This window comes from Arachis ipaensis, chromosome B2 (genome assembly GCF_059453495.1).
Source record: "Arachis ipaensis isolate K30076 ecotype BB chromosome B2, ASM5945349v1, whole genome shotgun sequence".
Taxonomy (NCBI): Eukaryota; Viridiplantae; Streptophyta; class Magnoliopsida; order Fabales; family Fabaceae; genus Arachis; species Arachis ipaensis.
The window spans coordinates 12,271,426-12,296,973 of record NC_142437.1 but is presented as its reverse complement, the minus strand read 5'-3'; the positions used below and the strand labels follow the sequence as shown (position 1 = coordinate 12,296,973).

The 25,548-nt window shown below is 35.6% G+C and overlaps 5 protein-coding genes across 6 annotated transcripts; 2 read left to right on the top strand and 3 right to left on the bottom strand.

The window, feature by feature from the left end:
• Positions 1-324: 324 nt before the first annotated feature.
• Positions 325-2,248, bottom strand: LOC148573051 (uncharacterized). Its single transcript, XM_088503797.1, has 3 exons — positions 1,450-2,248; positions 694-1,349; positions 325-651 (listed from the first exon to the last, which is right to left on the bottom strand). The coding sequence occupies exons 1-3, from the start codon at positions 2,246-2,248 to the stop codon at positions 325-327; spliced, it is 1,782 nt and encodes a 593-aa protein (XP_088359923.1).
• A 2,366-nt stretch (positions 2,249-4,614) lies between these two features.
• On the bottom strand, positions 4,615-7,918 carry LOC107624963 (uncharacterized). Of its 2 annotated transcripts, XM_016327464.3 has the most exons (6): positions 7,500-7,918; positions 6,281-7,401; positions 6,090-6,203; positions 5,755-5,909; positions 5,456-5,657; positions 4,615-5,053 (listed from the first exon to the last, which is right to left on the bottom strand). In XM_016327464.3, the coding sequence occupies exons 2-6, from the start codon at positions 6,821-6,823 to the stop codon at positions 4,868-4,870; spliced, it is 1,200 nt and encodes a 399-aa protein (XP_016182950.1). In that variant the 5' UTR covers positions 6,824-7,401; positions 7,500-7,918; the 3' UTR covers positions 4,615-4,867. The 2 variants fall into 2 exon arrangements, with proteins under 2 accessions (XP_016182950.1, XP_088361598.1); XM_088505472.1 differs by having other exon boundaries at positions 6,281-7,918.
• A 2,655-nt stretch (positions 7,919-10,573) lies between these two features.
• Positions 10,574-11,719, top strand: LOC107626868 (RAN GTPase-activating protein 1-like). Its single transcript, XM_021115443.2, has 2 exons — positions 10,574-11,012; positions 11,237-11,719. The coding sequence occupies exons 1-2, from the start codon at positions 10,694-10,696 to the stop codon at positions 11,572-11,574; spliced, it is 657 nt and encodes a 218-aa protein (XP_020971102.1). The 5' UTR covers positions 10,574-10,693; the 3' UTR covers positions 11,575-11,719.
• Positions 11,720-12,315: 596 nt separating this feature from the next.
• CSP41A (chloroplast stem-loop binding protein of 41 kDa) lies at positions 12,316-15,391 on the bottom strand. Its single transcript, XM_016327467.3, has 6 exons — positions 14,798-15,391; positions 14,397-14,518; positions 13,995-14,097; positions 13,758-13,896; positions 12,924-13,201; positions 12,316-12,586 (listed from the first exon to the last, which is right to left on the bottom strand). The coding sequence occupies exons 1-6, from the start codon at positions 15,200-15,202 to the stop codon at positions 12,404-12,406; spliced, it is 1,230 nt and encodes a 409-aa protein (XP_016182953.1). The 5' UTR covers positions 15,203-15,391; the 3' UTR covers positions 12,316-12,403.
• A 1,567-nt stretch (positions 15,392-16,958) lies between these two features.
• Positions 16,959-24,939, top strand: FZL (FZO-like protein). The gene is made up of 11 exons (XM_088504834.1): positions 16,959-17,603; positions 18,621-19,183; positions 19,299-19,367; positions 19,827-20,021; positions 20,160-20,291; positions 20,408-20,494; positions 20,619-21,056; positions 21,150-21,314; positions 21,518-21,742; positions 24,121-24,236; positions 24,505-24,939. Exons 1-11 carry the CDS (start codon positions 17,105-17,107, stop codon positions 24,785-24,787), a joined length of 2,772 nt encoding a protein of 923 aa, XP_088360960.1. The 5' UTR covers positions 16,959-17,104; the 3' UTR covers positions 24,788-24,939.
• The last annotated feature ends 609 nt before the right edge of the window (positions 24,940-25,548 follow it).

Sequence of the window (25,548 nt, the reverse complement as noted above, 5' to 3'; positions counted from 1 at the left end):
ATACTTGTGCAAATTTTCTCTCGTGTATTGTTCCCTTTCCTTTTTCCCAGGCAAATCACCCCATCACAACCCGACAACGATGCGCGACCCCGGGACTGATCACCCCGGGAGCCCGTCTACTATCGCGGTAAAAAACGGCCACGCAAAGGCCACGACCTGCTAATATAAGCGACGGCTATAAACCAATAACGGTTAATAGAGACGATAACACGACCAGTCGAATAAGAAAAAGTTAATTAAATTAAAGCGGACAAACGACTAAGAAGTCAAATTGTTCACAAGCCAAAACAAAACGGCCACACTACAAAGTTTTAATCATAAAGTTCATTTCTTGGGGACGTCAACAATCTTGCCGTCCTTAATGACCTTGAAAACACTAATTGCCGACGTGTCGAACTCGGGGGCAACAATTTTAACTTGAGCTTTGAGGGCCTCCTCGGTCGCCAAAATCGCACCCTTCCCTTGTTTGACGACGTCTTTATACTTTGCCTTCCATGTTGCCAGTTTGGCCTCCACGGCCAGCTTCTCTTTCTCGACTTCGGCCACGCGCTTCTGCGCCGCGCCGACCTGACTCTCCAAGGCCATTTCACGCTCGACCAGACGTGTAACCGTTGCGTCCGACTCCTCCAATTTTTTCTCGGCAGTAGTGGCCTTCTGTTCGGCAGTAGTAGCCTTCTGTTCGGCAGTAGTAGCCTTCTGTTCAGCGGCAGTAGCCTTCTTCTCGGCAGCATCAAGCTTTTCCTGAGATTGGGTCAATTGTTCACGAAGGGTCTCAACTTCACTTTTTAGCCCATTATTGGCCTTCCCGGCAGACTCCAACCTCCTGCGGAGGGACTCCATCCCAGACAGCTCGAACTCGGCCTTTCGGGCTATCACAGCGCCACGCAGGAGGGTACGATACATCCACCTCGCCTGCCCGGCAAGAGATGACTCATGAAAGTACTCTTCAGTACCGGGAATTAGCTGGGAGTCTATAAAGTTCCCGGCGTCAAAGTTCCTCTCCATGACGGTAAGGACCCCCTCGGGACTAGACGAAGCCTTCCTCTTCCTCTTCAAGTTGGGAACCTCTTCCACCTCTTCATCAGCATCCGGGTTAGGTGTGGAACCCCCAGTGCCGATAACCTCGCGAAATGGAGAAGCATGAACCGCCTGGTCACCTTCGGTCGCGGCGCCTTGAGCCGAGGTGCCGGCCTCGGGGACCGATGCCGTCTGCTCGGGAGAAGCTTTGTCCTCCGGAGGAGCAGCAGGCTCCCCAGCGGCGGACTTCTCGTTACCTTCCTCTTCGTGACTACCACCTAGGAAGGTTTGGAACAAGTCAGGGAGACCCGTTACCTCGGCAGACATTCCCACTGCAAAAAAGAGAGGGAGAGAGAAGGTGAAGTCGGTTAGTCACAACAAATATTAATAAAAGCAGGAAAATATAAGACGAAATGAGCAGAGGCTTCTCACAAATATAATTACGACCGGCCTCCCGATCACCCATGAGAAGGTGAGGGTTCACATGATTCCTCCCGAAGACCGCCAACAACACGTCGGCAATCTTTCTATCCACCGCCGACATGCCGTTACGGGTTACCTTGATGAAGGTATTGGACCCCGCCCCGAAACTCCAATAGGTCGGGATGAGCCGTACCCCCTCCAACGATAACCAAAAGGGATGACGACCTTTGACAGGGCGGACCTTGAAATATTTGTCCTTAAACCCATGGTAGGAGTCCTCGAACAAACCAAAAATCCTCCGACCCTGGGCAGACCGGAAGGACATGAACCCCTTTTTGTGTTTTCCCTCTTTTGAAGGGTTTGTAAGGTTGAAAAAGAAAAGAAAAACGTCTACGGACACCGGCAGCTCGAGATATTCACAAACCATCTCGAAACAGCGGATCGAGGCCCAACTATTCGGATGCAACTGCGATGGCGCCACGGAAATTCGACTTAAAAGAGCCATTTGGAAGGCCGAAAATGGAATACGAACTCCGACTTGGGTGAACATGGACTTGTAGAACCAGATCCAGTCGGCAACTCGCGGGTGTTGGAGGTTGATCTCATACAATCGTTCGTGAGGAGCCGGGACAAAAACGTCGTAATTGGCTTCCTCATCAGTCCCTCCACACAAGTACTCGGCTTGTCGGAACTCGGTGAGCTCCTCCTCGCCCATTTGGTTAGGCGAATCCTTCACGTCGGAAACGACCCAAGCATAGGGATCGTACGCCGCGGGATTAGGGGAAGCCCGGGAAACCGTGCGAGCCATACCTACATGGGGGGACCATCCAGTCAGTCTAAGAGATCGGTTGCTCAGGCCGAATACAAACACTACCCCCACGACTTCCCGACTAAGGCCCAAACAGGATTAAAACACGAAAAGACCAAGAAAAACCTACCCTGGAATGGTACTTTCCCCCTGACATATCTAACCGCCATTAAAAGGCTACACAACAACAACGAAAAACAAACAGCAAACATGCAAGAACAATGCATAAAAGGGAGAATAGTTCGAAAATTACCTGAATTAGCGGAAGAGGGACGGAGCAGTTGGTAATGGAAGATGCAAAGGGAGAGACGCGCAGGGGCACTACAAAGAGATGTTGAGGTTTGGGAGCAAGAAAAAGGAAGAGATGAAAGAAAGGAAAGAGTGCCAAAACTGGCCTGTTTAAAAACTACCTCCCCAGGAAGCGCGAAACGTCTGGGGGCAGAATGGTCTTTTCAGCAAGGGTTTTCCACCCCATTATGAGCATTTAATGCTCGCCGTTGGAAACGATGCGACGAAACGGTTGCTTGTACAACCAAAGGACACGCGCGTTGGGGGCATATCCTTGTCACGAACAGCCGACCAGACGAGCCCAAATGAGAGGCGAGACAACACGCCATTGATAGCTCCCACGACTACCATTGGCGCGTGGGGGCACTGTTGCGGCCTGGCCCAAGGAACCAACGGGTCGACCCGGCCCGAGCACCACCCGACCCGGTTCCGCGCCCTTCAAACGACCCGGACACGTGTTCTGTGCGGCTCACGCACGTCTACAGGGCAGCGTCCTTGAGAATATGGGCCTGTCCTCATGAGGGGCCCACGACTGACATGTATATAAAGGGAAGATTGGCTCTTCCCCCGAGGTACGTCACCTTTCCATATCATATTCTCCCGCCTGCACACTAGCTGACTAGAGCGTCGGAGTGTCTTTGCAGGTGGCACCCCCCTCCTTTTCCTCCAGAACGGGAGCTCGGCTACGCGGCAAATCCGGGCTTGGCACAACCGTGAGCAAGGCACCCCCCCCATCTCATAACTACCCGACCTGTCCGGAAACCGACACCGAACAGTCACCTTTCCATATCATATTCTCCCGCCTGCACACTAGCTGACTAGAGCGTCGGAGTGTCTTTGCAGGTGGCACCCCCCTCCTTTTCCTCCAGAACGGGAGCTCGGCTACGCGACAAATCCGGGCTTGGCACAACCGTGAGCAAGGCACCCCCCATCTCATAACTATCCGACCTGTCCGGAAACCGACACCGAACAGGTTCATCAATTGAAGGTAACTTAATTAATTCAAAGAACAAAAATTATTTTATTTAGCTTTATAGAATTTCAATTCAATAAAATTAAAATTTAGTTTAGTATAATATGAACTGAATTTCGGTATTTTATCACAAATTAAAGAAATTTTGAAAGCTATTATATTCTATATGGGAGGTTTGCATGCAATAATATTATATTGACATCTCATCTTGATTATATTTCAGCAGAAGTATCGCTTTCGACCACTGATTGGTTATCAATTATTTTTCCTTCTCTTTCCTCACCATTTATTTGAGATTCAATTAATTAATTAATGATTTAGCATAGTTAGAGCCGCATGTACCTTATTTTTAATTCAAAAATATTATTTACACATTAAAATCAATTATATATATATAATTTAATATCTTTTAAATTATATATTATATTTTAATATATATTTTATACTAATAATTAATTTTTATGATTAATTTTAATGTATACTTGTTTTTAATCATATAGGTTAATTAACATACTATTTTTTACAGTAAAAAAAAATATTTTTTTGCTATTAAAAAATTTGAAACAATAAATATAGAAAATTAATTTTTAATTAATTAATATTAACTAATTTTTTATTGTAAAAAAAATTTAAAATATTATTTGATATTGGTTAAAAATATTAACTCATCAGTTAAACTCCATTAAAAAATAGTCACCAAAAAACTCCATTAAAAAATAGATGGGGTTGGAATTTTCATCGCACAAGAGTCAATAATTGTGAGATATTTGATATTTAAGTGTCTTTTTTGATAATACAAAGGTCATTCAAATTGATGCCCCTAATTAATTACAATCATGTTACAAAAAATAAGCTTTTAACCAATCACTTTATAAAAATACATATTTAGTATTAAAAAATTTGAGTATCTATGTTACCGAGTCATATTTGATTATTTCGGTAGTTAATTGCTCTGATTATGTCATAGAATATTTTTGAATTAATTATGTAGTTTAGGTAAAAAGGTGACCAATCAAATGTCCTAATTTATAGAAAAACTTATAAGATGGCATGCATAAGAAAGAAAGCGAAACATGTGCTAAAAGCCTAAAAATAAATTGAGATTGGTGAGAGGTCATCCCTATATTTAGTATTTTATGTAAAAAGAAACAAAGTAATGCAACATCTCTATTTACACATGGCCACGATTTCAAGTCCTTTCAGACTCAAACTTTTACATGTGCAAACATAGAAACATCTACCCACTTTGCAAAAAATTTAACCTAACATATGACTATGAAAAGTTTCATAATGAGGAACAACTGGCCTAAAAGTTTGATCATAATACATATGAAACTAGGAGGATGAAACTTGATCTTCTATTTTCCAAGTTTCAAATTAAGATCAATATTTTCTTTAGCTCCATTAACATTGGGAGTTCTAGCTGTTGAAAGTCCGGTTTGCAACTCATGGGCCGCCGGAGGGAAGAAATAATAAAAAGGTTGCTCCTGTTGATTGAACCGGTTGAACGCTTGCGGTTGGGGAACTTGATCTTCTATAGTACCCTTTAGCAAATGCAAAATCGAAATTAAGAATGAAATTAGTATTACAACTTCAGAAGCAACTAAATATTGTCACATTAGATGGAAAAATGAAATTAGCAAAAAATAGAAAACAAAGGCAAAGATTGAATTATAAAAATTTGACTAAATACCCTTTTTGGTCTCTGATCATTTGTCCGAAACAGTAATCCACAATTCAAAAAGTACTAACCAGTCCCCAACTATTTAAGTAAATGGTCTAAGCAGCCCCTAACATGTCAGCATGTCACCATTTACTGGAATAATTAAGAATCATTCGGGATTTTTGAATTGTAAAGAGCCGCTTTGTAAGGACAAATGGTTAGGAACCAAAAAGGACATTTATTCAAAAAATTTTAAACCAAACAAACAAATGATTTTTCCTACCTGAAAAGATGGAGATTCAGATTCAGGATTGTCCTGATTGGGAATCTCTAGGAAAGCCGAAAAAGGCTTCGTCTGTGAAGGCGGGGATGAAGTAGGAGTAGGAGGAGCCAATGTTAGAAAATCTCCATTGAAATTCTCATTTTCTTTGCTTCTTTTCCTTGAGTTTAGCTCTGAGTTGGAAGCAGAACATGATGGCAGTTCCCTGCAGATGATTAATATAGTGCATGGTGAGACAAAACAACATTTGCAAGTTGCAACTACAATAATGTGATAGAAGAAACAATTAAAAAATCAACAACCTTAGACTTGAATTGCCAGCATCATAATTGAATCCACTATTACACAAAGTTGCAGCATTCATTTGCATCTCGGCAAACGGATGCAACTTATAATTGTAAGCAGGCACAGGAGGAGCATCCAGGCAGAAGGGGTAAGGCCTCTTCACGCCAATAATCTGTATCAAGTTTCAAACCTCTACATTATCGACAAACAAATTCCCAGGGTAGTGAAGTTTACCTTAATGTCTTGCTACATGATTTTACTTAATTCACTAAAAAAGCATGATCCAAAACCAAGGAATTCGGTATTTGTTGGAATTACAAAAATTGGAATTACTATGGCAAATTGCAATTACCTTCTCGGCTTGCCTTGCTAACAGGTCGTTAACATTACAATTTTGGTTTGAAGGGGGCTCTTTTGAGTAATGAAGCATTGGTGGTGTTGACATTCCGGACGGCGAGACATTAACCTACATATCCCAGAAAACAAATCTTAACAAAGATCACAAGTGAAAACACTTCATACAAGAAGTTATCTCAATCTTACCATGGAAGTCAATTGATGATGAAATTGTGGTGCTCTCGGCCCCAAATTAGGCAAAGGCCAAAAAGGATTGGATTCAAAAGAAAAGCTTGGTAGAAACTGTATAGCTGCAGGATCAACCACAAACATCTCCTTCTCAAATCCTGAACTGTTTGTCAATGGAACAGTGCCGGTGCCCGGAACCTTAGCATCCAACATCTGTTGTTGGAGTGACATAGGCCTAAATTCAGCTTGTGATCTAGGAGCAGGTTGAATTGAGTGATGAAAGTTTTGGATCGGTGGATGCATATATGTAGGTTTTGTTGATGCAATTGGATCTTCTTGTTGATGCAATTGAAGGGTAGCAGAATTCTTCTTCTGCAGTTCTTCTATCCTTATCTTCTCAAGCTTTGCCACACCAAGTCCTCTCTGTGGCACCTTTCTCTGCTTCGGCTTCTTCGAAGATCTACCGCCGCCGCTACCGCCACTACCATTCCCATTACCATCGCTACTATAGTTTTGTATTTGAAGCTCTTGAGCTACTTTTGTATTATGATCATCTTCCATTTAATTGGAAAAGAAAAAAGAATAAAAGAATGCTTGCCAGCTACTCTCTCTCTCGAATAATGTGTGTGCTTTCGGAAAATCTAGAACAGAATCTTTTAAACATAAATGAAAAATCTTCAAGAGAATCAGAACAAGGATAGGGTCAAACTCTTTTTTTGATATCTCAAAACAGCAACACACACAGAATCCGGAACCATAATCTGAGAGGGAAAAAAAAAGATCTAATCAAATCTAAGTTTCACAAAAAGAGGGATTTTTCATTATTGAAGATTTACCCGAGAATCTCGCTGGTGAAGGAATCTTCACTAACAACAAACCCACAAAGACAGCCAACTATTGAGCAAAGATTTGAAAAATTTAAGATTCTAAATATCTTTCTTAAAATTCAGTTGTAGTCTACATGATGATGCAGAACCAATGTCGGAACGAACACAGGAAATGATAAAAGATAATTTTTTTTTAAGAAAAAGCCTAAATCTTTTCAAAATTCAAACTCATGTGAATCTAATCTACACGAGGTTTACGAGTGATCATTAAAATTTCACTATTTTGTAGCCAAAATCCTCGCTCAAATCTCCCTGAACACATTAAAAACTAAATTAACCCAATCACATTTTTTTATAAACAACAGATTAAAAACAAAAAAAAAAAAAGTAAGCAAGAAAAATTAACTAACCTTCGTTGGTCTTGGAACGAGAAGAGTATGAACGAGAGGGAGCAAGAATGTGACGGCAGCGACAAGAACACCACGGACGATGAAACTTGGACCAGGCAAAGAAGCTGGCGACGCGAGGAACTGGACCTGGCGGCGGACGACGAGGCCGCTGGACCAGGCGAAGAAGCTGGCGACGCGCCAAGAAAAGAAGCTGGCGAAGAACGGCGGGACGACGGCGGTGAGAAGAACGTCGGCGACAATGGAGGCTAGGGTTTGTCACTTTTTTTTCTTTCTTTGAGAGAGGGAAGCTTGGTTCTGATTTCTGAAGGTGTCAAGGTGACTGAGCGGAATGGCCGGCGTCGCCGGTGGGGGAGACTTCTGTGAAAAGTTGTGTTCTGGGGGTGGGGGTACTGTAGCGATTAGCGAAGAGGAATGGGGGTGAGGACTGAGGCGTTCTTTTTCTTAATAACGCGCAAAACGACGTCGCTTCACAAGAACCGACCGGGCCCCTTTCGGTCCCACTGGCCGGTTCCAGCTGGTTCAGCGGCTTTCAGCCGGTTCATCCAACGTGCATTTCTTTGATTTTTTTCATTATATCTGTGCTTCCGTTTTTTATTGTTCAATTACCACAAAAAGCACAAATTTTCCATGCATCGTCAGGAAGGCACTTGGCCATTTTGATTGCTCTTATTGTAAGAGGATTGACATGGGATTTCCCTTCAGAAGTTTTGGTGATTCTTGTTGTTTGCATTGTGATGGGTGTACTTGGCAGCTTCCATACATGCTTCCTTCTATGGACAGCCATAAATACCAAAAGAGAAGAAAACCATATCAACACAAGTGATAAAAGTACACTTCTCAACAAACGTGCGAAATCTAACTAATTTGACTTGTAATCATTTTTAGTCTCTTAATTAGTAATTTCACATTGGAGTATTAAAATTAAAAAATATTAATTTAAATGCCTTTATTCTTTTCATAAAAATTCAGTTAGATCGAGTTAGATTAGGCGAATTTTCACTAATACAATTTGGATTTGGATTAGAAAAATCAATAAACACAAAATAAAAAACATGCACCCCAAAATATTTAATTATTCTTCCAATTTTATAATTTTATTAAATTTATAATTAAGTATTTATAAAATTTTTAATTAAATTTTTTGTTTTTAATTTTATAATTAAATATTTTTTGTATAAAAAATAATAAAATTAATGAAAAATTTTTCTCAAAAAATATATAGACAAATATCTAATTAGATCCTTAATTGTTAATATATTTGATTTACAAAAAATATTTCGTTAATCTAATACTTTTTATACAAATAAAGACTTAATTATAAAATTAAATATGATATAAAAATTTAGTTAAAATTTTTAAAATATAAATATTTAATTACAAATTTAAAAAATTTATAGAGCTAATAGAGTAATTACACATTTACTCAAAAAATAAAATGTAGCGGTTATATCATTATTTATTATCGAAGAATAAACAAGAAGAAAAAGACATTAGAACTGTCTAAAGTGGCAAAATATGATCACATCAATATTTTTTTGAAATAAAAAGCTCAACACAATAAGGTAAAGCATCAACGTCTCAAGAGAAAAGTATTAAACAGATAAAATAAAATAATTCCTAATCATCTTTGACAAAAGCCATCAATAGCCCAAATGATCAAATATCACTCCACTCTTTATAACTCTTAATCGACCTATTAACTACTCCTGCAAGATTCCTGAAAATTCTATCATTCATTTTCAACCAAGTTCTCCAAATGATAACAATGAAACTAAACTCACAATATTTTTAGAGCTGACTCAACACCGAAAATGACATAGGAACTATTATAAAAAAATTTGGATCTTGAAAACCATTTCAGATAAATGTGTGAAATCCAGAAATCATTATAAGAATTTACTCGTTCAATTGACATCATATGAATTAATGTTAAATAGCTTTTAAATGGTGTATTGGAGTTATTGACCAATATGTATATCATAATCTTAATCTTAATATTATACCTCATCTTTGCAACAATATGTATATTCAGGACGGATTTAGAAATATTATCATAGGAGCCAACAACATATATAATATTAAAAAAGTATGCAAAAAATTATATAATGTAAAATGTATTATAAAAATATATCGATAGAGAATATATTTTAAAGCACAAAAAATATGTATGTACTTTTTATCAACAAAATGGTCAATTCTTCGTATCATAAAATTCATCGATAATAGAATCTGTGTCAAATTTTTTAGCAATTTTATTTTCAATATAATTAAAATACAATTAGCAAGAAATTCATCTTTCATTTTGTTTTTGAGTTATTCTTCACAATATTTATAGTTGAAAAAGATCTCTCAATTGTAGTAGTTGAAAGAGAAAGAATTAATACCAAATGAATCAAGAAAAATGAATCAAGAAAGATACTAACAAGAAAAAAAAAAATCCACTTTATGAGATTTAAAAATTTTTATTTAATTAAAAAATATTAGTAATAATATTTTTTTAAATTTTTTTAATATTGTTACTTACTTTTTAGATATTAAAAATCATTAATATTTAGATTATACTGGACTTTTATTTATATTAAATTAAATATTAAATAAATTTTAAAAAAAATTAAATTATATTTAATAATTTATTACTATTAATTTTTTCTTTTTAAATGTTGGGCCGAGGCCTCCCCTTCCCTCTATTCTTTTTTTTTTTTTAAAAAAATCTTTTTTAATATGCATACTATGGTTCTTTGATTTTGTTTCAGACTTCATGATAATTAACAGACTTCATGATTTGGTCGACAAAATTATGTGATGATTAATATCACATTTTTACCACAATATAACATAGTTTAGGTGTGATAGTTCTTTGAAAGAATCTAAATTTCATGGTTGATTAGGTTTATATTGATTCTTGATTGTTTCTGATAAGAAAAGGTATTACATAATTATTGTACTTCTTTATTCTTTGGACATCATTACTCTGTTCATGACTTATGGAATGGGCTGCTTTTGTTGTGTATTGTGTGTTGCAAACTTAAATGCTTTTTGTTGTTGTGGTAGATACACAAACTAAGCTTTGTGGCTAGAGAGAGTAGGAATAATTATATGAAATTTGTTGTTATTTTACATGAGTAATTTTATATCTCATTGTTTTCTAGTACTATACTAGAATTGAAATGTATGGATTTGTTAGACACTTGTAAATGTGGTTGTTGCATGTGTTTCCTGGTTGGTTGATATGGATTCCACAGCACAGACATACCAATTACCAACATCGCCCACTTTCAATCAAGTTATGGCCCCCTAGCCAGGGTACTAGGCTAATGCTTGCTGAACGAATGACCAAGAACCTTACAACTCCATCCATTTTCTCAAGAAAGTATGGGCTGCTTAGCAAAGAAGAGGCTGAGGAGGATGCTAAGCAAATTGAAGAAATTGCTTTTACAACTACAACCCAGCACTTTGAGAAGGAGCCTGATGGTGATGGGAGTTCTGCAGTGCAAATTTATGCCAAGGAATCGAGTAAGCTCGTGGTGGAGGTTTTGAAAAGGGATCTAGATCCTCTAAAGTGAAGAAGTTGGTAAAGTGAAGTTGGTAGTGGGGCACATATTTCATAGAAGTTACAAAATCAATTGCGATTAACCCTTTACTTTACCACTTTATCAATTTCTTCACTTTAGAGGATTCAAATTCTTTGAAAAGAGGCCTGAGAGTGAAACTGTTTTTGACATATCTGGTGGTCGCAGAGCCTTCGTTGACACAGGAAGCTGCAGAACTGTTGGAGCCATTGAGGGCACCAAGCTCTTATACTAAGATATGTTTCAGTAACAGAAGTTTTGGCTTGGAAGCTGCTCAAGTTGCTGAATCCATCCTACTGTCAATTAAGGATCAATTGAAGGAAGTAGACTGGTCGGATTTTGTTGGTGGCAGGCCGGAAGCAGAAGCTCTTGAAGTGATGACTATATTCTCTTGTGCACTGGAAGGTTGTGTTTTAAGGTATCTTAACCTGTCAAATAATGCCACAGGTGAAAAGGGAGTTAGAGCATTTCAGTCCCTCCTAAAACCACAAAATAACTTGGAGTAGCTTTATTTAATGAATGATGGTATATCAGAGGAAACTGCAAAACTAGTATCTGAATTGATTCCTTCAACCGAGAAGCTCAGGGTTCTTCATTTTCATAATAACATGACTGGAGATGAAGGGGCAATTGCTATTTCTGAAATTGTGAAACAGTCTGCAGCTGTTCATCTACCAGGGTAGGTTCTGATGGTGGAGTTGTCCTGGCTGAAGCACTTGGAACTTGTAAACACTTGAAGAAGCTTGACTTGCATGACAACATGTTTGGTGTGGATGATGGTGCAGAATCCCTGCAAATGCTCTCAAGGAATCTGCACCATCACTGGAAGTTCTGGATATGGCTGGAAATGACATTACTGCAAATGTTGCTTCATCTTTAGTGGCATGTATATCATCAAAACAGTTCCTTGCCAAGTTGAATATGTCTGAGAATGAACTGAAGGATGAAGGTGCAATTTTGTTGGTGGTTTTGTTGAATAATCTACTAGAATCTGGAATACCTAATATCTACTCTTTTATTATCTATTTTTATTTTATCTTTGCCTTAGTTTTACATAATGATGGATTTAAACTTTTATGGCCATGTAGTAGAATAGAAATGATTTCTCAAAGTATGATAGATCTTTATTGGTAACAAATATGTTTGAGATTTGAGATATTTTTTGGTGTTATCTATTTTCATAGTAAAGAACTTGATCTCTGTTGGAGGTGTAGATCATATTCATAGATTCTTTTTCTGAACAGGTAGAGAAGTAACTTTCTTCTGTAATACACTTTGTCAAATTAATGTTTATACATAATTTTTTTAATCAAAAAGAAAGAAATTATATATGGATCACACAGGTACTGGAACTTTCAAAGCCTCTAATATCTTATCATCTAACTCAAATTTGATTGGCTTCTTGTCTCTCCCAATCTTTACATACTCCTCAAACCTCTCCTTGAGGTCTTCAGGGAGGTTTGTAGTAGGACTCCATCCCAATTTTGTTTGGGCTGCTCTTGGTTCAGCATAGAAGTGCTGCATAATAAATACATAAGTTCAATGAGGAAAAAAGACATTAAGTTCATAAAAAAATTATCTGACTTGTATAATTGAGTGTCTAAGAAAAATACATTATTAAAAGTGTTCATATATTGCAAGGATTTTGACAAAATAAACTCCAAAAGATGTAAATAATAAAGTGATCCCCCCAAAAATATGTTCTATTTGAGAAAATGAACCAAACATATATTACTAAACTTATTAACAAGATGCTAGCACAGCAATCTCTTCTTATAAACTTATAACCACTTCAATGATCTGTGTGATTAGTAAAGTTAGATCACAAAAGTGCAAGTTAAAAGCAATTTTTTACCATGTTGCGGAAAGGGAAAGCTTTCTTTGCATCAACACCAACAGCTTTTGGATCATAATGGACAATGTTCACTGGGCGCCCTGCAGCTTGAGCACACAGTTTTGCCATTCCATCTAGAGTCACAGCACGGTTACTCACACAGTTGAAGATGCTGTTCTTTGCAGCTTCTGGTTTCTCAACAGCTAGAGTAAGCATTGAAGACAAGTCCCTAACATGAGATATGTTGGTCAGTTGCAGTCCTGACCCCGGAATCAGTACTGGCCTGTCCCGGACAATCCCTGCGAATGGCGCGACACTTACTCTTTCTCAGAATAGATACCATTAACTATATCAATAAAAAAGTTATTCAAAACTGATAGAAACTAAAGACAAGGAAAAATGTGAGGAATGTTTCTGATGTTTATTGAGTGTGCCTATGATACAATACAAACTACCTATTTATAACAGAGGGAATAAACTAAAAAGAATTAACATAGTATCACCCTAATTATGATACATATGTTCACATATTCAAACAAATACTATAACTAGTTCTTAAGGTTATATCAGTTTATCTTCGATACAAATCTCCGTAGTAGTTCCTCAGATTCAAGGTTTTCACTAATTTGGTCCCTCATATCCCAATGGTATCCGAGATTGAGCATAGTGCGATTGGGATATGAGGGACCAAATTGGTGAAAGCTGTGAATTTGAGAGACTACGGGAGTTTAGTTTATATATTGTCCCATAAGTGAAAGTGTTTGACTTAATTACTATCTTAGAGGTTATTTAAATGTAAAGTAGGTAGCTATTAACACCAAAAACAAAGCTTGTTTGAGGGTATTTTCCACTTACTATCAAAGAACCACTCTTCACAATCTTTGTTGTTGCCAGAACCAATCATGTACTGAGGCCTAAATGATGCCCAACTGCTGAAAGTTTCTTCAAGGTATTTCTCCACTGCAACATGGCCAGCATCAGCTTTAACAGTATCCTACAACACCATCAGAAAGGATTATCACTTTTTAGCACATTTTCATAGTGGTTAATAAGCTATAAGGGATCACAATGATTTCTTTTTTTTAACATTACCCCTTCAACATGTGGAAGCTCATCTGTAGGTTTGTAGATTCCAGCACTACTTATGAACAGGAATTGCTTGGCACTAGAGCTCTTTGCCCAATCTATCACCGGCCTGCAAGTGAAGATTCTCATTTGCACATGTATCTTACATATTCCATGAACTTAAGAACCATTATACAGGTATCATTAACTAAAATGACATTGTTTAGGTACTTATTTGCAAGTATATCAATCTTTCAAAGATTAAATTGGTAGTTTGCAGTAATGTCGCTTGATCCATGTAGCCGATCTCATTTACTAGTACAAGATTTGGATGTTAATGTATTTTAATATTGTGGTATGCTATCTTAAAGTAAGAGAAATTGTAAACAAAATCAAAGCTTGAACACAAGAAGAACAAAATTTACAAACCTCACAGTCTCTAGATCCTTGCCATTGTTGTCCAAAACCACATCAAACACTTCCCCTCCGACAATACTCCCTACATCTGCCGGATTTCCCCACACTGTCTGGCCTCCAGCACTCACAATTTCCTAAACATTTTGTCAAACTCCAGAATATTCATTCAATGCAAGAATCTAAATCCAGTGAGAACAACAACTTGATCCTCAAAAGAATGAAACACTGACAAACTAAACTAGTCCCAATCGATTATGGACCGATAATTTCATACTTAAAAGACGAACGCTAGACGAATTAGTCCTTAACAAATCACCTTATTAAACAAAGATATTTTCATATTCATGCATTTTTTGTGCTTTGATAACATGTTATTGAGAATCATAGTAGTAAGATAGAAATAGAGGACTAACTGAGAATCTGTTAAAAGGTGGTTTCTTCATCTTATCTGAGGATTCTTCACCAACAGTGAGTATGGTAACAGAATGGCCAGAACCAAGAAGCTCCTTTGCAAAGTAGAATCCAATCACAGCATGTCCTCCACTGTTGGTGTTCACAATAAGAACCTTCTTCTTCACTGCAGCACTTGCATTGATGCTGAAAGCAGCACCACCATCATTGTTGCTTGTTGCAAAAAGCCTGGATGATGATGAAGGGTATGCTAGAAAGGTTGGAGAAGAAGCTGAAAAAATAGAAGAAGAAGGAAGGGAAGAAGAGAAAGAAAGGCGTGAAGTTGAAGAATGTGAGAGTGGAAAGAGGTTGGAAGAGAAAGCAGAGAAGAGCAAAGAAGCTGAAGAAGAAGAAGAAAGTGTGGCCATTGAGTTTGTTGAATTCTTTTGCTTTCTTGGTTCCTCAAAGACAATGAAGAATGAGAACCAACAGTTTCAGATAAAGTAACCAACAATTAGAGTTATGGTTTGGAAATATTGTAAGAATTTGATTGAGAGGTGAATTACTCTTACAAAAAATTTCCTCAGATATCAATAAGTAGTGAATGTATTTGTTATGAATCAATAGTTATGGTGTTATACTTGCATGTCACATCAGTTTTTTTTGTGTGTAGTGATGTTAACCACATGATTTTGTAGGTTGATCTTATTGTATACTAAGCATTACTTCCCATTCTATAGGTTAAGTGCACACAAGTTTTCTTTTAGTTTGAGTTATAGATAATTTGGTTTAACTTCTATAGAGATTATTTGTGAAAGAATTAAATAAAAAAATTAGAATAATTTATTTTTAGATGCATGTTATGGTGTCTATATATAATTGTCTAATTTACTAAAAAACAAAAAAATAAAAATTAGACAAATTCTTTGATGCCTATAAATTTGGTATCGAAATTACCGAACTTGTCTTTTAGGATAAGTTTTAAATATTTAAAAATTATTTATTTTTTTTATTTTTTAAATTAAATATTAACTTTTATCTTATTTTAGTAATTTAGGTAAAGATATATAGACACCATAATATGCATCTAAAAGACACCAAAAAAATAATATGCATCTAAAAATTAATATTTAATTTAAAAATATAAAAATAAATAATTTTTAAATATTCAAAACTTCCCACAGAAGATAAGTTCCACACCAAACTTATAGACACAAAAAATTTTGTCTTATTTTTATTTCAATAAATAATTTCAATTTTATTTTTAAGTGTAATCTTTCACTAACTTTTTAAAAAATACTATATAAACACAACAAATCAAATACTATATATTTCTCTGTATTTATACATATTAATTTACATACTTTTTATAATTAAATAATTAATCACAAAAAACCAAACTTGCAATAATAAAATAATAAAAAATTTTATGAACACTAAATATATTTTTATACAATAATTAATTAGTAAATAATTTTTAATATACACTTAATATATTTGTTTTTTTAATCCCATATTGATTAAAAAAAATTAGTAAGAATTCTATCACGTAAAAACTAAACATAGTTAAACAATAATATACGTAAATTTTTTTCACACGTGTTAATATTAATTAAATTAGTAAGTATTGTATATCTTCAATTGTGTGATAAACTCCGGGGAGTTTATTTATCCAAGAGAGAGAAAGTATAGGGAGCCAACGACCTAAATGAAAGTTTAGAAAGTATTAGAGATATAATTATAATTATTAGTGTTACATTATCCTGTCAGGTTACGTTTTTGGGATGAGTGGTTTTAAGATATGGTATTAAAGTTCTAGATTTAGAAGGTTAAGAGTTCAAATCTTTGTGAACCCAAAATTAGCTTTTTATAACATGAGATGTTTAGGATGGTTATTCTGGATAGTATAGGTAATGTTCATTTTATTCATAAACCAAAGATTTAGCCCATTGTACACAGTATGTTTAGGCCATTGGCTCCCTAGCACTACTCTTTATCCAATTATCAAATAATGGTTAATCCATTTCTTTTCCATCTTACAAGAAGCTTAAGATCAAAAATAGAATTATATCATGTTTAACATGCCCATAAATTTGCTTTAAGTAAATTGTTATCAACTGAAGTGGACCGCCATGTGCCCATGTTTGAATGGTCCACTAATGGAAACCAATCAGGAAATGGATAAAATCAATATAATTCAGTGACTCCCATAAACTCTTCCCCGATAACCCAATCTCTCTCTCTCTCTCTCTCTTCTACTTTCTAGTATCTACACAGATTCACACATTCAACTGAACCTCCTCCAACAAAAAGATTCCTCCGCCATATCCATGGTGCCCGTCATTTTCACCCAGCGCACCTCCATCACCACCAGGCCTTACTCCTTCTCCTCTTATTCTTCTTCACACTTCACCCCTCGCTTCCTCACTCTTCCCCGCACTCACCACACGTCTTCATGCTCAATTTCCAATAATGCCCCTGACCAGTCCACCAATCCGCAAAAGCAACTTCTCCGCTCGCAGCAACAACCACGGACGCTGTTCCCCGGTGGCTACAAGAGGCCAGAACTCAAGGTCCCCACGCTGGTTCTCCAGCTTCGAACCGACGAAGTGTTCGATTCAAATGCCTTGGATCTGGTGGACAAGGCCGTTTCCAAGTTCGTTGGGGTTGTTGTGCTCTCTGCTGCCGGCGACGATAGCGGTGGCAGGCTTTATGAGGCTGCTTGCGTCTTGAAGAATCTTCTTAGAGAACGCGCCTACTTGCTCGTCTCTGAGCGTGTCGATATCGCTGCCGCTGCTGGTGCTACCGGAGTTCTCCTCTCCGATAAAGGTTTTATTTTATTTTATAATTCTATTTATTTATTTATCTATCAATGTTTTTTTTTAAATAACTAGTAAGGGAAAAAAAAAAAAAACTAACTTTCCAGAGGTTTTCACTTCCAATTTCCAACATCATTAGCAATATCAAGTGCATTTAGAAAATCTCCCTATTTTAAGTGTCTTTTAACTTAATTGGGACTTAATTTTTGAATGTTAAATCCATATTTTGTATTACTTTGATATATCAAATAGAGTATATGATAGTTTTGGATGTACTGGTTTTGATAGAGCCACCTTTTGCTGTTGAATCCATGCGTGTTAGTTACATTAACTGAATGAATGTAGTTGTAGAAATCGGCTGAAATAGGCTATGTAACATAGGCGGAGTTAAATAGTGAATGTGACAATGAGAGGAAATTCCTGTGAGCTTTAGGGTATGTTTTGAGTGGAGGCTTTGGAGAGCAATGCAAAGGGGGATTAAACCTCATCCACAAATTTTATTTCTTCCGACGGCAACGGTTTTGAAGGTCTTTGTTAACACTCCAAAACCCACCGAATGCCCCATTTTCAAGTTCCCCCAAATTGGGAGGTTTTATGAGATTCAAATTTATATTACCTTTTTATTCCTAATAAATATTTGTATTACCATTTATTGCCATTTACTTTTTATGAATAATAATTTAATAAAGGACAAAATTGTAGACATATATAGCAAGCCCTTCAAACCTTCCTTCTATTTATTTTAAACTCTTGCATGCAATGATTCTCACCTAAGCATCTGATGAGTTTGACGCCTCTTGGTTGACATGATAAATGAGGTTTTGCAGAAAATTGTTATAATGTAAAATATTTTTGCATGGGTACTTTATTGAAGCTAAATGCAAGTAAATATATATATTATTTAAAGTGGTGAAGCCGTAAAAAATGAACCCCCCCTCCCCCAACAACAACAAACAACAACAAAAAATTCTGTTGTTTTTAATGTCTTACATTCTATGTGCTTTCTTTATTCTTTTCTCTCTTGCAGGTCTTCCCACTGTTGTTGCTAGAAATACTATGTTGGATTCGAAATCTGAATCGGTGGTACTTCCCTTGGTAGCTAGGATTGTCCAAACAATAGATGCTGCAGTGAATGCAACTAAATCCGAAGGTGCTGATTTTCTTATATATGGTAGTGTTGATCCGAAAGATCTTAGCAAGGAAGTCAATTCTGTGCGTGAAAATGTGAAGATACCTATTTTTGTCTCGTGGAATTTGCATGGAGACAGGATGTCTTATGCTGAGGCTTCAAGTTTACTTGCTTCTGGTGGTAGTGGTTTTGTGACTACTTTGGAAGGTTTTAGTTTGTTAGAAGATGATTTCCTGCGCAAACTATTTGACATGCAGTATGCAAATGATAAGATAACACTGGATGGTGTTTCTGGCATTTTGAATAAGCATACATTATCGAACGTGGATACTGATCTTCACAGTGAAGCGGAGGTTGTGGCTGGGTTCATTAAATTGGAGGATAAGGAGAAACAGTTAATAGAAACAGAGAAATTGGTGTTGAATGAAGCTATAGAAGTTATAAAAAAGGCTGCACCACTGGTGATCTTTTAATTAAAAAATTTGGTATTTGAAGAAAATACTTTTTTCATTATTTTTTATTTTGACCACTGTATTGTTTACTCTCTGTTGAACTGGGATTGGTTTCACATGGCAGATGGAAGAGGTTTCACTTCTTAATGATGCAGTTTCTCAAATTGACGAGCCATTCTTACTGGTTATAGTGGTAATTGTGTGCTGAATCTCACCAAATTCTGGTTCCTGGGATATACATTGGTATAAGCTCTAAATTTCAAAAAAGATAAGATTATTTTAATACATCTATTTTGAAACTAATCAACCAATTAGTGCTAAACTATTTCAACTTCTGATCTTGTTATTCTTACTTTAGTTCATTTGCCTCCATTTGGAAGCATCTTAGTGAAGAGTTTATGTAAGGTGCAGATATAGGGAATGGTTGATTCTTCTTTTACCATGTTTAGTAGTTATTCTCTACATTAGTTTCTTTAATAGTCTTTTTAATCTACGTATAAAAATGCAAAATGCTTTTGGTTAGCTAAGTTATGTGTTCTGCTAGCTATTGTATGGATTTTCCAGAAGACAGAGAAATCAAATGCTATAGAATGCTAATAGTTATTTGACATGGTATCACACCTTTCATCTCATTAAAATCGTGGTTCATCAGGGTGAATTCAACTCCGGTAAATCTACTGTGATTAATGCACTTCTTGGGGAAAGATACCTGAAAGAGGGAGTTGTTCCCACTACTAATGAGATCACATTTTTACGATACACTGACATGGATATTGAACAACAACGATGTGAAAGACATCCAGATGGTCAATTCATATGCTATCTTGCTGCTCCAATTCTTAAAGAAGTCAGTCAGTTAATTTCTTGATTCTGTTCTGTTTCTTCCTTCGAATATCACAGTTTTTTTATATTATAACCTTGCATAGTATCCTCTATGCAATTGGATGTGCTCTCAGTAATTCTTTTACATTATTTTTGAAAGCAGATGACAATTGTTGATACACCTGGAACTAATGTGATTCTTCAGAGGCAACAACGTCTCACAGAGGAATTCGTACCACGTGCTGACTTGCTTCTGTTTGTTATTTCTGCTGATCGTCCTTTAACTGGAAGTGAGGTATGGTGGTCAGTCATCTGTGGATGGGTGCACTGCTGACTTCTTTGTGATATTGAGATAATTTCCTGGCAGGGGTTATATATATACATATATAATTTTTTTATGTTACTTTTCAGATTACTTTTCTTCGTTATTCTCAGCAGTGGAAAAAGAAAGTGGTCTTTGTTTTGAACAAAGCTGACATATATCAGAATGCCCATGAGGTTTATTTATTTCTTGCGAATTTGCATTGGTTATTTTCATCTTGACTGATGTTACTCCCAAGTAGTTCTTCTGTAGTTAAAAAACAAATAGAGATTTACAAAATATATTTAAAACTCAATGCAGCTTGAGGAGGCGATGTCCTTTGTTAAGGACAATGTACAGAGATTGCTTAATACTAAAGATGTGATATTGTATCCAGTATCTGCTCGGTCTGCTCTTGAAGCAAAACTTACAGCTAAGTCTAATGTTGGGAAGCTTAATGATTTGTCTAGTTCCGGTTCTCACAATGGTGCCAGCAGCTTTGATGAGCTTGAAAAGTTCTTGTTTAGCTTTTTGGATGGGTCAACAATCCCTGGGATGAATAGAATGAGGCTCAAGCTTGAAACACCTGTTGGAATTGCAGAGAGACTAATTTCATCGTGTCAAACACTTGTGACACAAGATTGCCGATATGCCAAGCAGGACTTAGCTGCAGTGAATGATATTGTTAATAGTGTAAATGATTTTGCAATGAATATGGAAACCGAGAGCGTTTCTTGGAGGAGACAAACTTCATCTTTGGTATGTTTTAAGAATTTCATAATTTTGTTTAATCAAGACAATTTGTTTCCCTTTTAATTGGTTAGGTATTGGTATGCTGTGGTATATTACCAGGTTGAGACTACAAAATCACGTGTTGTGGAGCTCATTGAAGCTACTTTACTATTGTCAAATCTTGATATTGTTGCTTCATATACTTTCAAAGGAGAAAAATCTACAATGCCTGCTACATCAAGAATCCAGAATGACATACTTGGTCCTGCTGTTTCAGCTACTCAGGTATAGCTCTAACTAGTTTTCTTTTCTTCTTTTGTGTTTGTGTGTGTGTTGTGTAGTAAAAATAAAACCTTTTATTTTCTCAGTCGAGCCCAGATGTAGATAGAGGAATCCAAACTATAGAGTATAGAGCATCATAATTTGATGCAATTATAAAACATTATTTTGCTTTGTGTTTTCCTAAATTGTTTGTTGATTGGACACAGAATTTACTTGGAGAATATGAAAACTGGTTACGTACCAAAAGTACCCAACAAGGGAGATTATACAAGGAATCTTTTGAAAAACGATGGCCAACTTTGAACCACGAAAATAGTGAAATTGAGAAGAATGAGTCATTAAAGAAAGTGGATCAAGCTGGGAGTCAGGTGATTGACGGCTTCAGCAGTAGTGCAGCTTCAAAGTCATTTGAGCAAGAGGTTCGTGAGATGGTAAGTTTAGAACCCCTTTAAGAAATGATGTAAATTTTTTTCCTTTTGTTTTTTCATAAATTTATTGGGCTGACGTGGATTTGTGTTGTATCAAACAAAGTCCGGTCACATCATTCAAAGAAGGCCAGTGTTACCACCCCCTAAAACACACAATTCAACTAGGTACCAAATGTGCAGTTTACACCCAACCCACCAATTTTAGAAGAATTTGAAGCTAGGCTTCCCTTGATTTTGCTGTTTTATGTAATACTAGTGTTTTTACCCGTAATAATATATTACGGAAATATATATTTTTTGAAACTACGGTAGCTTTGTTTTGACATTATAAATTACGGCATAAAAAATTTAGAGTCAATGGATTATTTTTACAAAAAGGTCGTAAGGGACAAAAGTTCCTGTTGGCTAAGAAGGCCAATATCTCTATAGATAAAATCAAGTAAGTTTTTTAGTTATTATCTTCATGTGAAAGTTTACTTTTTACTAATAATTAATTTTAACATTCATTATCTAAAACTTAAAAGAGTTTAATGTAAATTTTTACATTTGATTAGGTGTTAACCATTAAGTTTGTTGCACAAATAAAAATAATTAATTTTTTCATATTTGTTATTTAAAAATAATATTATCTCTCTATATATAAAAATATAATTAGATATTAGAATAAAAAAAATTTAAATTGATTGTTATAAAATTAACTCAAAATTAATTTTTTTTGAACAATTGAATCTTGATTTTGATCATTGATCATAGCATTAGCATTCTCTTCAAATTATATGTAGTAAATATTTGAAGGAAGAAAAGTGAAAATATAGATTGAAAAGATAAGCGGTGAAAATTTAAAACTAAATAAAAACTCGAAAAAATATGTATACAATAATAATTACTTATTTTTTATGTGAATAATATTATAAGATTTTTTTTAGTTATATTTTATTATAAATTTAATGTCTTATATTTTCATGAATTTGTTTGAATTATATTATATTATTTTTTTTATTTGTTGTAGAATGAAGAGGTAGAGAGAGATAGAGAATGAGAGAGAAAGGAGGGAGAAAGGTAAAAAAGGAGGGAGGGAGCTTGTTAATTTTGGAGAGAAAGATTCTATTTTAATTATAATAAAAGAATGTCTTGTGATACATTTTGGTTTGTCAATTTTGTAATATAAAATACAAATTATAAGTTATATATAGAGTGGATGGAAAGGATAGAGAAAAAGAGAAGTGGAGAGAGGTAGATAAAAGGATGGAGGAACATAGTTTTATTAGTTTTGGAGGAAAATATTTCATCCCAATTTTAATGAGAGTGTCACATGACACATTTTGGTTGCTAAATTAGTAATATAATATAGTTATATTTTAATTTCAATTTTAATTGCAATTAGAGAATATCATGTTACATATTTTAGTTGTCAAATTTATAATTAGTCATTGGTAATGATATATAAGAGAAAGAAAGAGAGTAGGTGAAGCAAGGAGAGAGAGATACAGAAAGAAAAGAGAAAGAGAGGAAGAGAGAACTCCTTAAGTTTGGAGGAAAATATTTGATTTCAATTGCAATGAGAGAATGATATATGATATATTTTGGTTGTAAAATTAATAATAAAAAATAATAGATTATATTTTGCAAAAGAAGAATATGCTTGTAACAATAAGTTTGAAGTGTGCCTAGGCTATGGCCTTGTTAGGGTTAACATTCAAAGTGGTATGGTTAGCTGTGGTCCTAGTATTGTATTCAAGTAAGGTTAAGGCCTCCAAAGTGCATGGATAAGTAAGTGATATCTATATGTTGAGAAATTATTATTGCTGCTAGACTCATTTGGGTTGCTGCTTCATTTTTTACTTACCTTTTTCCATTAGTGTTGTTATGCAAAGAGAAACCCGAAGCAACAGTTTAGTTGTTTGGGTGTGGGTGACTTCAAGGTCACAGGTTTAAGTCACGAAATTAGCCTCTTACACTTGCGTTAGTTTAGGTTGCCTATGTTAAACCCGTTGAATGTGGTCCTTGTGCGGATCCCAGATAATGCAGGATACTTGAGTATTAGGCTGTCCTTTATCGTTGTTATGCACACTCAAAAAGGCTTTCTTGTGGTAGTGGCTATTAGAATACTTTTGCGACATCAAATTGTGTTGTTAAAAGAAAATTTAATGCCCTTCTGTTTTGGTAGCTTTTGCAATACTGCACTATGTTGTCTGTGTTGACCCTTGCAACCTCTGCACTAATGAGAATCTCATCCCATGTGGATCATCTTCAGTAGTAAATGATCTCTTTATCGTTTTCCTTTTGTATATTGAGGTTTGACATAATTATTTATTTATTTTTATGTTATTAAAATTATATTTATTATACTGTCAATATATCTGAAATTTTTTAAATTTTAGTTTTTATCGACTTTTGGTGGAGTGGGCGTGGCTGGTCTATCTGCTTCGCTACTGACATCTGTGTTACCAACAACACTGGAAGATCTTCTTGCTCTTGGCATTTGTTCTGCTGGCGGGTATTATGATTTTCTAATTTTTACTTATAATTTGGCTTCCTTTCTTGTTGCTCAAGATTGTATTTCAAAATCTTAAATCTTCTAAAGAAACATATTGCACTGTTACGGCAAGAGTTGTTATCATGTAACCTAAAGAATACGTCCCTTTAGATTCATATTTTATAAATAAGAAATGTAGATTGGTATGTGCCTAAGGATTTAATTGGTTTAATTTATGATCATGCTGATGACTTGTTACTGAAATTTGGTTGACATATATTTCTGTCAGGTATCTTGCTATATCAAATTTCCCAAGGCGCAGACAGAGTGTGATAGATAAAGTGAAAGCAAAAGCAGAGAAGTTGGCATCTGAGCTTGAAGAGGCCATGAAGAAAGATTTCAATGAAGCCATGGAAAGTTTGAACAATTATGTGAAAATCCTTGGTAAGCCTTACCAAGATCAAGCACAGAATAGACTTAACATGCTTCTAGAGATTCAAGAGGAACTATCGAATGTTGAAAAAAAACTTAGAACATTACAAGTTGAAATTCAAAATCTTCATGTCTCATGACTTTGAATTTGCCGCTTTGCAACCATCTTCATTTTTGCTGATGTTGATGATGCTTAGGAATTCTCCACTATATTTTGGCATAATATTATTTTTCGAATAAGAAAATCTATTATAAGGTGAATTTAGTAGTAAAGTCAAAGGGTATTTGTGTACGAACTCCTGATTCATTTAATTAATTATAATTATGATTTTTTGGGCAAAAAATTTTCGAGAAATTTTAAAATTATTTTTGACGCTTTAATTTTTTCTGCCGCGCCTGTGCACTATCCCTACAAACTTGCGTCTCCTCTGGGTCCTTCTATGTTGGTGAGCAATTCGAACTCCATATTTACAACCTGTATGTTAGATTATTACAATGCTTTTGGTTCACTTGTGGAAATATTATGATGAGAGAAAACCAAAGATGGGAGGTGAATGACAGTGAGAAGAGGTTACGACCAAAAACGCAATATTATCTTAACTTTTGACATGATAGAGAATATGATTGAGGTTCTGCAATCATCATTTTTACTAAATTATTTTGGAGAGATAAGGAGATGGATTGCAGGAGAAACATACAGGATAAGAAAAGTTTAGATTGAAATTTTTGGCATGCCTCTACATGCATAGAATGAAGAACACTTTCTTATCATAGCGGTGGTATGGGGAACCGTTTTAAGAGTGGATAAAAGCTTGATTCAAAGAAGAAATTTCGACTCAGTCAAAATGACGATGGACACTACTTGGGTGCCAATAATCAATGACAGGATTCAGATGGATCT